Source organism: Crocodylus porosus, unplaced genomic scaffold, assembly GCF_001723895.1.
Source record: "Crocodylus porosus isolate Cpor-Errol unplaced genomic scaffold, CroPor_comp1, whole genome shotgun sequence".
Classification (NCBI taxonomy): Eukaryota; Metazoa; Chordata; order Crocodylia; family Crocodylidae; genus Crocodylus; species Crocodylus porosus.
In genome coordinates this window covers 22,412,931-22,425,965 of record NW_017728931.1, presented here as the reverse complement: position 1 = coordinate 22,425,965, position 13,035 = coordinate 22,412,931, and the positions used below count along the sequence as shown (strand labels likewise).

At 42.1% G+C, this 13,035-nt stretch overlaps 1 protein-coding gene across 8 annotated transcripts in view; it reads left to right on the top strand.

The window, feature by feature from the left end:
- PPFIBP1 (PPFIA binding protein 1) overlaps nucleotides 1-13,035 on the top strand; it is a 146,076-nt gene that overhangs the window by 114,346 nt on the left and 18,695 nt on the right. For 5 of the 8 annotated variants that reach the window (XM_019544372.1, XM_019544371.1, XM_019544370.1 and 2 more), the window contains 8 exons: nucleotides 1,949-1,978; nucleotides 3,108-3,279; nucleotides 5,509-5,541; nucleotides 8,322-8,463; nucleotides 8,907-9,035; nucleotides 9,803-9,953; nucleotides 11,348-11,459; nucleotides 11,644-11,732. In XM_019544372.1, coding sequence (XP_019399917.1) covers nucleotides 1,949-1,978; nucleotides 3,108-3,279; nucleotides 5,509-5,541; nucleotides 8,322-8,463; nucleotides 8,907-9,035; nucleotides 9,803-9,953; nucleotides 11,348-11,459; nucleotides 11,644-11,732 — 858 coding nt within the window. The remainder of the gene's footprint in view (nucleotides 1-1,948; nucleotides 1,979-3,107; nucleotides 3,280-5,508; nucleotides 5,542-8,321; nucleotides 8,464-8,906; nucleotides 9,036-9,802; nucleotides 9,954-11,347; nucleotides 11,460-11,643; nucleotides 11,733-13,035) is intronic. The other 3 variants (XM_019544373.1, XM_019544374.1, XM_019544369.1) reach the window with 1 other exon arrangement.

The following is a 13,035-nucleotide window of genomic DNA, read 5'->3' as shown; positions in this document are numbered from 1 at the left end:
CCCTCCAAGCCTGACAGGCCCTTCCCTGGCAGCAGGAGCCAACACACAGACACAGACACACCTCCCCACAAACCCCACATCCAACCATACCCCGCAACACCACTGCACACCCCACACAGTATACAAGAATAAGACTACATTTTGAGCTATTATGCAATCTTTTCTACATATAAATCACAAACACACAGGTATCAAGACAAAAATATATTTTTAATTGAATTAAAATATAATATTATGGGTATTTGATTTTTAGTACATAATTTTTTATTCCTGGTTCTAAGATGGCAAACCCTCTTCTCCCAAGGAGTACTTCCAGGGGCAAGGGGAGGGACTTCTGGTGGCAAGGGTCAGAGGTCAGGGGCAGGACTTCCAGTCCCAAGATGGTCCAGGGGGTGGGGCACCTGTCAAGGGGTGGGGTTACCCATGTGGCCCTCGACAACTTGCTAAAACTTGCTAAGCAGCCCTCCACCCAAAATAATTGCCCACCTCTGCAGTAAAGGGTTGTGCGTGATACTCGGTGCTGGCAGGGGCTGCTTGATGGGGCATATTGAAGAGCCTGTTAAACCTCTGTGGGAGGCAGTTGTCCCTGAAGGGGATTAAAGGGGGTGATAGTGTCCACTGGTGCAGAAGCTGGTGCCATGTGAGGGCAGCAGTGATGTGACTCTTCCATGCCCTGCTCTTTTCTCTGTCTTTTGCCTCCTTGCCCCCCAGTCTGTACCAGAGCGGGAGAGTACGACCCCTGCCACTGTAGCTACTTCTCCAGGGACTTGAATGCTGGACCCTCCCATCAGCTCCAAGAGCCAGGCTGAAAAAGTGCAGGCCCACATTTGCCTGCCCACCTACCCACAGCAGAACACACCTCCTGGAGCATAAGTGTGGGCAGCACAGGTGTTATCAGGGTTAGGGGCTTCACTTTTCAGCACAACTCATTTTCTTTCTCCCCCCATGTTCCTGAAGCTGGTGGGAGGGACATAGTGCTGGAGTGTTGGGGCAGGCACGGTGCCAGGCATGTGGAGAGGCTAGTGCTTACCTCCTCTCACAGGGGATAGTTGCCATAGCACCCCTTAAAGGATCTGGTGGCACCTGGCATCCTAGTTGAGAATCACTGAGCTTGAGACTGAAAAGTAATGTTTGAGCCCCTGTTTCATTGGGCACACAACCCAAAGAGCAGAGGAGTGGATATTTTTATCTACATGGCTTCCGCTCTGCCACATTCCTGCTCTGAGTCAGCTCACGCCACTCTACCGCTTGCTGCACTCAAGAGAGTTCATGTGACTAATTATATCATTTTGAAAATAAACAGTCTCAGCCAAATTTCCTTGTCAAGTAAAGAAACTTCCTCTGCAAACAGGCTATGAACAGTTTGCCTAAAAACTCCTGCAGTGGGCTCCTCATGAAGGCTAGTTCCACTCTTCTACTTAGGGAAGACAGGTGCAAGTCAACCAAAGCTCCACTGCAACAAAGAAGCCAAAGGCAGAACAGTCCTGCAGACTAAACTCTCATTTAACCTGAAAAAGGTCTCCCTTACAAGAGCTTAGAAGTGTCCCAGTGATGGACAGTGAAAAATATTTATCTTTTGTAACTGAAACTAGATGGGTGGGTCAGATTAGAGTTACGCTCTACTCACCTCCCCAAGATTAGATAAAATTGTTCTGGTAATGCTGTTTGACAGAGCAGCAAAAAGGGAAAATATCTCATAAGTTATTGTTGCATTTCAGTCCCAAATAAGAACTATATTATGAAGCCCATGGGGAATGATGTGTGTGTACAAGGGTGAGGGGGGAAATAAAGAAGGGAGTTGATTGATTGGTAAGATATACTGTGCCTGAGAGGTGTTTTTTGTTTGTTGGTTTTGTTTTGCTTAGAATTCAGCTATTTGTAACTGTAATGAATTAGAGATGCCTGTTGTAACTAAGGTTTTAAACTTTCCTCAATCTTTCCCAAACAGGACAAAGAACCTGTGCAGGAGCCAGAAGAGGTAATTTGTGTGCGTCTACATAAAGTCATGCAGAAGGTGGAATGTGTGTTTTTTTTCAGTAGCTTAGCTTCGTTAACCATTCAGTGTCAGAGTTTGTAAGAGGGAGGAGCAGACCTGCAAATAAGATGGTGGAGTGTGATTCAAAGACTATCTTATCTTCTTCTCCATTTGTTTTGTGAGGTTTTTTTTTCTCCCACTTCTTTTTGTCTCTTCACATGTGTCCTGTTCTTTCTGTCTGCCTGAGAATGATTAAAGTTACCTGCTAATTACTGTTTTTCTCCAAGAGCTCCTGCTTTTAAAATATTGGCAAAGCTGGCCCTCCAATTTTGTTGGTAGCTTTGTATTTTGAATGTTGTATCTTAGAAACCTTCCAGGTTCAAAGTATTGCAGTAAAGTTGCTAATTTTTTTACAGTGGGTGCTATTAAGGAGTCAGCATTTGTGAACAATTACTATGCAGTGATAGCTAACATGTGGCAGCTATTCACTATTCTCTAATGAGGAAAGCATCATAGGTGCTACTTTTTGATGATGAATATGTCCTATTAGTAAAAAAGGAATTGTCTGTGTTTGAGATGGATTCACCTCAGTCATCAGTCAGATGGCTAGAGAGAACGAAGTTAAAATAGCATATGACTAAAAACTCAGAAAACAGAAAAGCTAATGTCCTGATTAGTGTTCTTTACATTTTAAAAAATATCAGGTAGAGCTGGAGTGGTGTTGTAGTCGTGATGGTCCAGGAAGTACACAAGACACAAGTATCAAAACAGAAAGACTTTCTCATTTCTTGCTTCTCAGTGTTTCTACAAGCATTCATAGAAACTGAAAGTTAAAAGGGGACGAGAGAGCTTGGAATCTCAAGCCTGTGTGAAGATGTTTTTGTGTATTACCATATCTTAAGGTGCCGCCTTTATTACCCCAGAAACTTTGTAGCGGATGCATTTTACTCTTGAAAGGGCAGTCTAAATTGTTCTAAGTCCTGATCATATTCAACTGAATATCTTTTTCTATATTTTATCCCACTGCCCTATTCTCACAGTGGAAAAGCTGCCACATGGCTTTTCAGCATTCGATGTTCTTTTTTGGAGCACTAATGCTGAGTCCTGAAGACTTCTTTCCCTGTCTGTTCAGAATAAAGCTCCAGCAGAAGGTGGTAAATTTGGAAACCTCCCTCCAAAATCCCCAACTCAAGGTAGCATCGGAGAGGAGGACAGTTTTGGCACACGTAAAGCCAGATCTTCATTTGGCCGAGGCTTTTTCAAGATAAAAAATAACAAGAGGACAGCAAGCGCCCCCAATTTGGGTAGGTACCATACACCTGAGCACCTTTCCAGGGTATTTTTTCCTGATTAGAAAGATTAGCCATTGCAAATGCTAGTGGGCCAACCACAGTCTGACTCAAAGATATTTTTCCAAGTAGAAATGCATTTCAAATAATGCAGAAACCAGTGGCCACACCACAGCAGTGCAGGCGCAGGTATTACCGTCTCAGACCAGCGGGTCCTAACCTTTCTGCTGTACTGGAAAGTGCTGATTCCAAGTGTTAGTTTACATTACAAAAATGCAAAAATCAACCTGCATCTTTTTTGTCCTGTTTTACCTTTATCTTAGAGTTCATGAGGCTCTTAGATGTTTGAGTAGAGAGAGTAATACATCTACCTTGCATACACATGCACACTATATTTTAATGTATGTTTATAGATTGTTTGAATATTAATGATTGGGACTGGATTGACTGTCAGAATGGAATATCAAGAGCCCATCTGACATTCTACTTTTAGAGGCAGGATACCCTTCTTGAAATTTCCATTTGTTTCTGTAACTTGATAATACTTCCATATTGAAATGAAACCAGTAATACCATGGACATATTGCAAGGAGAACTTAGGCAGCTTAGGACACCTATCCACATGCCCAGTGCCTGCTCCAATGCATTCTAATTACAGTGTGTTGGAGCAGGCTTGATTAATAGTCTGCTGGAGAGTGCTAATTAGCACCCTCCAACAAAAGTCTCAGCATCACATGTATTCAGTGTCCCCATGCTTCAAAACGGCAGTGGGGGGTGCTTTAGCTTGTCAAGTGAGCTTTAGTTAAAGCACCCTGTGCTTCAAAATGGAGGCGGGGGTGCTGAATACATGAGATGTTGCGGGTGCTTTAATTAGTGGCTCCCAAGAGCGGCTCTAATTAAAGCGCCCATTCACCCTCCCACACTGGAACAGCTGTAAAGATGTCTATAGAGACATACCTGCAGTAGCACCTGTCCAAGAGCAGTCTTTCTATCCTTTTAATAAAAACACCAGCAAAATTTCTGCATCTGAAAAGCATCTACCCACTTAGAAGTTTCATTTCACCTTGAGAAGGGGAGAGTATCTTCATCCTTCAGCTTAACTGAGTTTTAATTGTCACCATTTGGAGCAGAATAGACATTTGCTTTTATTACACAGAGGTCATACCAGACCTTTGCTCATTGGAGATTATCCACTGGAGCAAATTATCAGGGGGAGAGAACTGGGTTGTGGTGTCTCCATCATTGTCTAACCTGCACTTAGAAACTATCAAAGATGTTGCTCAAAAGAGGAGGGACAATAGAGACAGATGGACCAAGACTGGACTGGTCTTGAGACCTTGGGCAGTTTCACAAGGAAGATGAACTATGCTGTGCTGAACCCAAATGAGCAGTGTCACCCTATTTTGGTTTGCCTTCATAGATAGGCATGTGTTTTACTGCTGTGTTAGGAAGACTCTCACCAGGCAAAACTTGTGTTACAGCAGCAGTGACAGTTATGATCCAGCATCAAGTAATGGAGTTGTATTACATGAACCCTTGATGTCCCTTTCAGCTCTGTTTTCAATGATTCATCGATCCACAGCCATATTTTTCTTTCTCCCCCATATAATATAGAAATGTATTGGTCTGCCTGGAACAGATTTAGAGTCCATTTGGATGATTAGACCAAACTGTCTCATCTCTAATTGTAATCACTTCCTTGTCTGATCTCTGCAATGGAACAAAAAAATGCAATTGTTAAATAAGCCTTGCAAGCTGAAAGCAGTGGGGTCTCATGGTTCCAGCAGAAGACAGTGATGGGGTTTCTGGTCTTGTGTTTACTGTATGAATTGAGGAAAGTCCCTTATTTTGTTCGTGTTTCATTGGATCTATCCATATAACTGATGTCATGATATTTACCTCCCTCACTGGTGTTTTGTGGGGAACAACCACAATGTATTATTAATAGAGATGCAGTATATTATTCTTTGTACGAAGACTGGAATCATCTGGATGTTTTCACCCTTCTTCAATATAACTTCGCTGTGTTAATTTTTGGCGGTGGTAGTGGTGGTGGGGAATGCATTGGTGATGCTAATCTCTGTGGATTCAGTGCCATGTGTGATGCATGTGTCTATCATAATGCTCTCCCCTTGTCTTGTATTTTTTGTAATGTGAGTTTTGATATGTGTTTTACTTTGTCACTCTGCGTGTTCTCTCCCATTGTGCTGCTTGTGGTTATGTGCATTATTTGGATATCTGAAGATCGCAGTCGAAGTGCAAGCGCACCTACCTTAGGTATAGTAGTATTGCATGTCTGCCTGTACAATTGCTGCATAGTGATTGCTGCTAACAGCTGGTTTTGACCATGCACTCATAAAGCAGAGCTAGAAACAATATCCATCACTGAAAGAATCTTTTTTCATGTAACGTCTGCCCACTACTAAAAGTCTGCTGCACTGTTCCATGATTACTACTAATCAGATGTTACAGTAAAAGATTAACTTGCCTCTGAACATGAGTATACCCATTGACCCAAACAAGAAGTTAGGGAATGAAAGATAGTGGTTTAAGTTTACCTATATTTACAGAGGTATAGCCGTACATTCTACTGACTGTTGTAGTAACTTCATGGTTATTAAGGTCAATGTATCTGTCTTGTCATCCAGTTTGGAGAGTCTGAAATGCAGCTGGAATCTTGAAAATACTGGCCAGATTTTCCTTAAGCTAACAAGCACTGTGGAGAAGGATACATAGTTTTTCTTTCTTGCTGAAATAATTAAGGAAGAAATGAATGTAATAAACGTAAGAGAGTTTTTGCAGAAAGAAAGGGAGACTGATCAGTCTAATCAGGTCATTAAACGCCCTTCTGGAAGGTGCTCAAATACTGACTGTGCTGATGATTGGGGCAGAGCAACTGAAATGGAATGCAGCATTCTGCCTTCATGTATGTACACGTTACCTGACACCAGTTGGAGTAATTGAAAGTAGATGCGACTCTAGCAGATGACAGGAGAAGTGGTCTCTCTTCCCTGTCTCAACCCCATTTCCATCCGTAATGTCACTTCCATAAGACATCTATTCTAAAGTCTAGTGGGGTTTCTCATCCCTGTCTTGACCCCATTGGTGTCTATAATGTCACTTCCATAAAGCTTCTATTCCAAAGTGTAGTGTCAATGCTTGAAGAACAAATGCAAGGAGCACTCATTCTAGAAACATAAAATCCCTGCAAATTCATTCATCATTGTCTTGATAGTCACTATCAAGAATACTGTTGAAATGTACAAGTTCTTTTCTCAGGCCATTTCTTTAAAAATTGCTCACAAAGTAGCACTGTCCTCCAGCAACAGGCTATCCTATCTGGCTTTCAGTAAAGCTCAAAGTGCTCAGAAAACACACACAAAAACAAAGGATATACCTTTGGCTGAGGCATCTAAACTTTGCCCAGCCACGTGTCATGCTGGCTAATTTTTAGGAATCATGGGACTATGTCTGACTTTCATTAATTGGAGCCAGTGCAGCCACCTTCATCATTAACTCTGAAGTGTAAGGGCACAGATACTTGCATAACGTACTCCAGTTTGACCCAAGTAATTTGAACCTGCTGTATTGTCTTGCTAGTGGTGAGATATTTATATCCCACCCTCTCCAGAGAGCCTCAGGGTGGCTATCAATAAATGACAACCCACAAAGAAAAAAAAACAGTGGAGTCCCCAAATGGCAGCCCAGAACTTGAAAACTATGCTCGCACTCCCACTTCCTTTGAAAAGGTCTATTTAAAAAGAATTTATTTAAAAAAAAATGGGGCCTGTAGGTTCACACCTAAGTGAAAGGTAAGGACAGGATCTACAAGCTACACTATGGGTCTCCATTTGGCTGCATTTCAGTCATGGCTGTTTCGCCTAGTCAAACTCACGCAGTAGGTTTATGCTTGTTACTTGCTCTTTTGTTGTAAGCTTCCTTTTAGCAAATACGTGATGGTAAACAAACTCCTGCTGATTTTCTTTGCCTGTAGCTATCTGGCATTTGCTAGTGCATCTCTGCTTAAGTAGAATGTTAGATTCTTCAGTTATGTGTCTTTTAAAACTGTCTTTTTTTTGTTTGTTTGTTTTCTTCATTTTTATAGTTGTGTCAACTACATTCTCAAGACAGCAGCCTTTCTGTTTGCCCTGACTGGCTGTGAAGTCTTAAGAGAATCTTTTTATTTTTAAAGACCTAACATGATAATCATGGATTGAGTAGTAATCCCTAAGCCAGGAAAGATACTGGATACATTCATCCTGTGACACTTAAGAAAGAAACAATGGTTTTTAGTCTGAACAAAGCCCAAAAGATTGTGGTGCATGCTTGTAAAAAGAGCAGAATGTTCCATTATGTGCAGAAGAATAAATGCCGCCTTTTCCCAGTAACATTCTTGAGATGGAAGGAGTTGGTGGTTAGAATTTACTAGATGGACATCTAATGAGATACTGCATTTTGTGACGAAGGGACATCGGTAAGAAAGACTTCTGTAGTGCTTAGGGCATCCTGGAGCTTACTCTGCCATGCTGTTGACCTGCTGCAGAGCTTCCTGTGCCTCAGCATAGCTATAAGCAAAATGGCTATAGTAACAATTCTTGAACAGGTGATTAAAGAACATAAAGTATACATTTTGTGTATTGCCAGTTTGCAAATGCAAGGTGTAGACAGGAACATGGGCAACTGGTGCCTCCCATGTCTGGGGGGGAGCACCAGATTGCTGACCAGGGGGGTCCCCCAGCAGCTGATCACCAAGTGCGGAACCACCAGCGGCGAAACCAGAAGTACACCTCTGCCAACACTTCCAGTTTCGCACCTGGCACTTCCAGGGGATGCGCGGCCAATCTCAGGGGGTACACATGCACCCACGTGCACCCCCTACACATCACCAGTAGACAGGAACGTGTTTTTAGGTTTTGTCTCTTTTGGACCCCCTCTACTTTTAAATTGATTGTTCACTTCAATTCTGGCGAGAGTTGGATTCAGCGGTGTGTTCATAGAGCATAATGCAGGGAAAGTACTGCAAAGGTGAAGTGTTACTGGCATTTGTTTTCTAATAGCTGAAACAGAGAAGGGATCTGCAGATCACTTGGATCTGGCTGGTTTGTCCCCTCAGCCAAAAGAAACCGATAGTGTGCAACTGTCTCCACCTTCACCTGACTCCAAAAAGAAGGTCAGAGGAATCAAGAAATTATTTGGAAAGTAAGTAAACTATGAGAGGTGATCATTCTTGATAGCTGCATCACTAGGGGGACTGTCAGTAGGACACAGACACCAGAAACCCAGCTCAAGCTGGATATGGGCAAAGTGGTTGCCATTTGAAAGCTGCTGAGTGAAATAAGCTGCTGGTCTCAGTGTAGCAACTAGTGAACTCCTTCTCATAGAATCTCCCCAAGGCTTAGCATGTTTTTAGTGCTTTCTGGTTCTCACTCATCCTTTCTGCACCTTCCCCCTCCCCCCCCGACCCTCCCCAGTCTAGTAGCTATAGTGTAGTGTGACCAGTGTGCAGGCAAAACGGTGAAAAATGTATTGTGGGTTAGTTCACAGTTTGTCAGTATACTCTGTGGTTGCAATAATAGAGGAATTGGTTTCGCTGTTATCATGTGTGATGCAGTGTTAAATAGTGCTTTCCCTCCTTTGTTTAGACTCAGAAGAAGTCAGTCTACCACATTTAACCCAGAGGATATATCTGAGACAGAGTTCAAAAGAGGAGGGACAAGAGCGACAGCTGGACCAAGACTGGGCTGGTCTCGAGACCTTGGACAGTCTCACAAGTAAGATGAACTATGCTGTGCTGAACCCAAATGAGCAGTGTCACCCTATTTTGGTTTGCCTTTATAGAAAGGCATGTGTTTTACCGCTGTTAAGAGGATTCTCACCAGGCAAATCTTTTGTTACAACAGCAGTCATATTGGTAGTCAGTAGGCATACCGAGATTCTAAGGATGTTATTACCCTTTTGGAGAGCGGGGCTAGGAATTTAAGTGTGGCCCCAGCAGTGAAGTTCATGTGGGTATGCTGTGTGCCTGTGCCTGAGGGTAACCTTAGTAGTGGAAGTTTGATGTACATGCCTTCAGGGAGAGAGACAAAGGGAACTGTTCACGAGTGTCAGCCCACATGCATTTTGAGCAATGCTTCATTCATTGTCATTAAACCAAAGCTTGATATGGTTCCCTTTCCTTATCTTCTAGTACACTGGAATATCTGTGGGGATTGTGAAGCTACTATTATGATATACAAAATATTTTAGTAATATTTTAAAGATTAAGCCATCCTGGAGCATGAGGCTGCTTCTGCAGCATGGTTGTCATTGGGCCTATGGATTGGCCAATCTTAGGGTCCCATTTTGGTAGGTGTGGCAAGTAATGAACGTATGTAATAAATAGTCCGTGGCCCAAAGGGCTTACAAGACAAAAAAAAATGCAAAAAAAAAAGCACAGATGCAGACTCTCCCAGCTATGGCTATAGCTCTGAAACCCCATTGAATTTGTTATATTTTATTTTTCTAATAACATTTGAAAAACGGTTGTCCTCTGCTTTAGTGACCTGGATATGCCATTTGCTAAATGGACAAAGGAGAAAGTTTGCAGCTGGCTTCAGGACCAGGGTTTGGGTTCATACATAAATAATGGCAAACAGTGGATACTCTCCGGGCAAACCCTCTTGCAAGCTTCTCAGCAAGACCTGGAAAAGGTAAGAAGTTAAAAGAAATATTTATATTGAAGTGAAAGTAAGCTTTTCATTTGTGTATCTAAATTAGGGTTATTCAGTGCAAAAATTAAAAGACGGCGATATAAAATGAAACAAATCAGCTTTACATTCCTGATTTATTATTAATATTTGATGGCAAGTTAAAAAAAGGTGCCCTTGAGGGTATTTAAATGTGTGGTCTAACTGCAGTAGTCTGTTGGCACATAAACCTGTTTTTCATACCAGACATTTAAATCACTTGTTAAAATAGAGATTATGGTTTTGGCTAGCCTGTTATAAATAACTGTGTAAGGCAGTTACGATGATTTGGTAGCAATTTGTCTTCGCTCAGCCCAGGTGAGAATGACAGCGTAAGTGCAATGCCCTAGAATCAGATTCTCAGTGTGTATAATTATAGTTATGAAGTTAACTGTGCCTCAGGTTTTAAACTCTGTAGTGGAGTGGGGGGAGGACCTTGTTATTTGTTAGAGTTTATTTTGGTCCAAAATGAAGCTGTGTTGAATGGTTAATAATTTTGGTTGTCAACAAACAAGAAAAGCAAGCCTGGTGTCAGCCGACACCTCAGGAGATGTAAAATGTTGAATTAGCCCACTAGTTATACTAAACTGAGATTAGAAAGCGTTGGTGTGGACCTTACAGTGTCAATGAAGCATTCTGTTTCAGGTGTCAGTGTAAATCCTATATTTGCAAAGGTCCTGTGACAGCTGTACTTGCAGTAGAACTGGGCATGGCTACCATCAGGCATTGGGAAGCACTTATTTTTTTTTAATGATTTAATACATTTGATAAATAACACCTATAGAACACTTTGTTTTTCAGAGCACGTTAGAGCTATAAACTAGTTAATTTTCACAGTTTTCTTTGCCTAAATGCAAGGTAGGCAATTAAATGCATTGAACCTTAAAATATTAAGTTGACTATTATAATTTAGTATGATTTAGCATGATTTCCTTATACCGTGTAAGATTACTGGAACTAAATTAAAGTATCAAAATGCACTAAATCCTAAATAAGTGGCCTGGTTTTCAGAAGGGCTGGGCACTGGCTTTCTGTTGACATCCAAAGGCATAATGGGTACTCTGCAAACATTAGACTATGCTCTTTTAGGTACTTCGTTACGGATTTCGGTTTCTAAATGTAGATACAGATTTAAGACCAAATTCTGTCCTCTGATACGTGTGTTTGTTACGTATCCGAGGACAAGCTTTTGTCTTTTATTGTTAGGATTGAAGTACTGATTCGTTTGTTTGTTTGTTAGTTTATTTATTTTTGAAATGGTAAAATGTTTTCTAGCTATTTTTACTGTTTTGATTCTCAGCAAATCATTATGCAATTAAATTGGCAATTAAGGGGTTGATGATTCTTTATCTTTGCAGGAACTCGGGATAAAGCATCCACTCCATCGAAAAAAACTTCAGCTTGCTCTTCAGGCACTCGGGTCTGAAGAAGAAAACAGTCATGGAAAACTGGATTATCACTGGGTCACCAGTAAGATTTTATTCCATCCTAAAATATTAGTATCCCAAGACAATGGCTGGGAGCTTAGAACAGAAGGGAACTTGGGAGCTTTGTGAACACCTGAGAGTAAAAAATAACACGGAGAGTGTTGATTAGCTACATGACTGCCCTTAGTCCAGAGATGGTTTGGCATAATAATATGTTTGTTTTGTAGGGTGGTTGGATGATATTGGACTTCCCCAGTATAAAACTCAGTTTGATGAAGGGAAGGTAGATGGTCGAATGCTGCATTATATGAGTGTAGTAAGTAAATAGCATTTTTTTCTGGCATCTTGTGCATTTAAAAAAAAAAAAATGACAGCTCAGAGCGGCTCATCAGAGACTAAGCAACTATGTGGTAACTATTTGAGCTTAAATTGTATCCCTGTGCAGGGATGTCTATTCCTGCCAGAAGTCCTACTTGGAAGGTTTCAGGTCAGATGTAAGTACCTTGTGGTTCTGTATATGAATGACTTTCACAGCATGTGACCAGAATTGTAATATGGAGGATAACCATTATGAAAGAAACTTGGAGGATGAATTCCATTTGCTTTTACAAAACTGAGAATGATAAAAATAACATATTGTGCATGAAATCCTGTTTAACAGACAGCTTTCTGTTTGTCTTCTGTAATTTCAAGTTGGTTGAATTTTCTATAAGCCATTCCACATATCTGATAAGTAACAGCAGGATAGAGCTTAATAGAGGTCAAGCTGTCATGGTATAAAATCAGATACTCCTGAATTTGTCTGTATCCTCTGATAGTGATGTGTGCTGCTCCTCTTCAATGGAATATGTACAGTATTATGCTGACCATAGCAGCTATGCTAGATAAATACTAATAGTACTTTTACGTGTATGTGTTAAGGTTGCCATTTGTCCAGGTTTTCTTGGGCATGACCTCTTTTTGGGTTCTCCCATCTCTCTGGGTGTTTTTTTTAAAATATGAACAAATGTGTGGGATTTTGCTCTGCTCAGTAATGAAGTTTTTCCTGGCACCTGTGTATGGCATGGATGTGTGGAGATAATGGGTGTGTGAGTTGGTTGGGGGAGGAGGGGGCTGGGCACAGGGGCTGCAGCAAGACAGGGGAGGCACCTGCCCCTCCAGTAGGGGAAGGGAGTGGGTGGGAGGGTCCTTCAGGGGCAGTAGGGAGCTGTGTGGCTGGTGCCTGTGTTCACAGGGGTGGGGCAGCTGGGATTGCCCACCCCCATCCCCCACCTGGGAGGAGCTGGGGAGTGCAGGGCTTTTTTTTTTTTGTGCTGGGACTCTGGGGCTGCATGGGGCAGCCATTGACGGGACTGGGAGAGCAGGTCGGGGATGGGGCCTGTTTGATTGGGGCAGGGGAACTCCCTTCTTGTCAGTGCAGAGGTGGAAAAGGATCTTGGAGTCGTCATTGACTCCAAGATGAACATGGGCCGGCAGTGTGGGGATGCAGCCAGGAAGACCAGCCATACCTTGTCATGCATCCACAGATGCATCTCAAGCAGGTCGAAGGAGGTGATACTCCCCCTCTATGCAGCACTGGTCAGGCCGCAGCTGGAGTACTGCATCCAGTTCTGGGCACC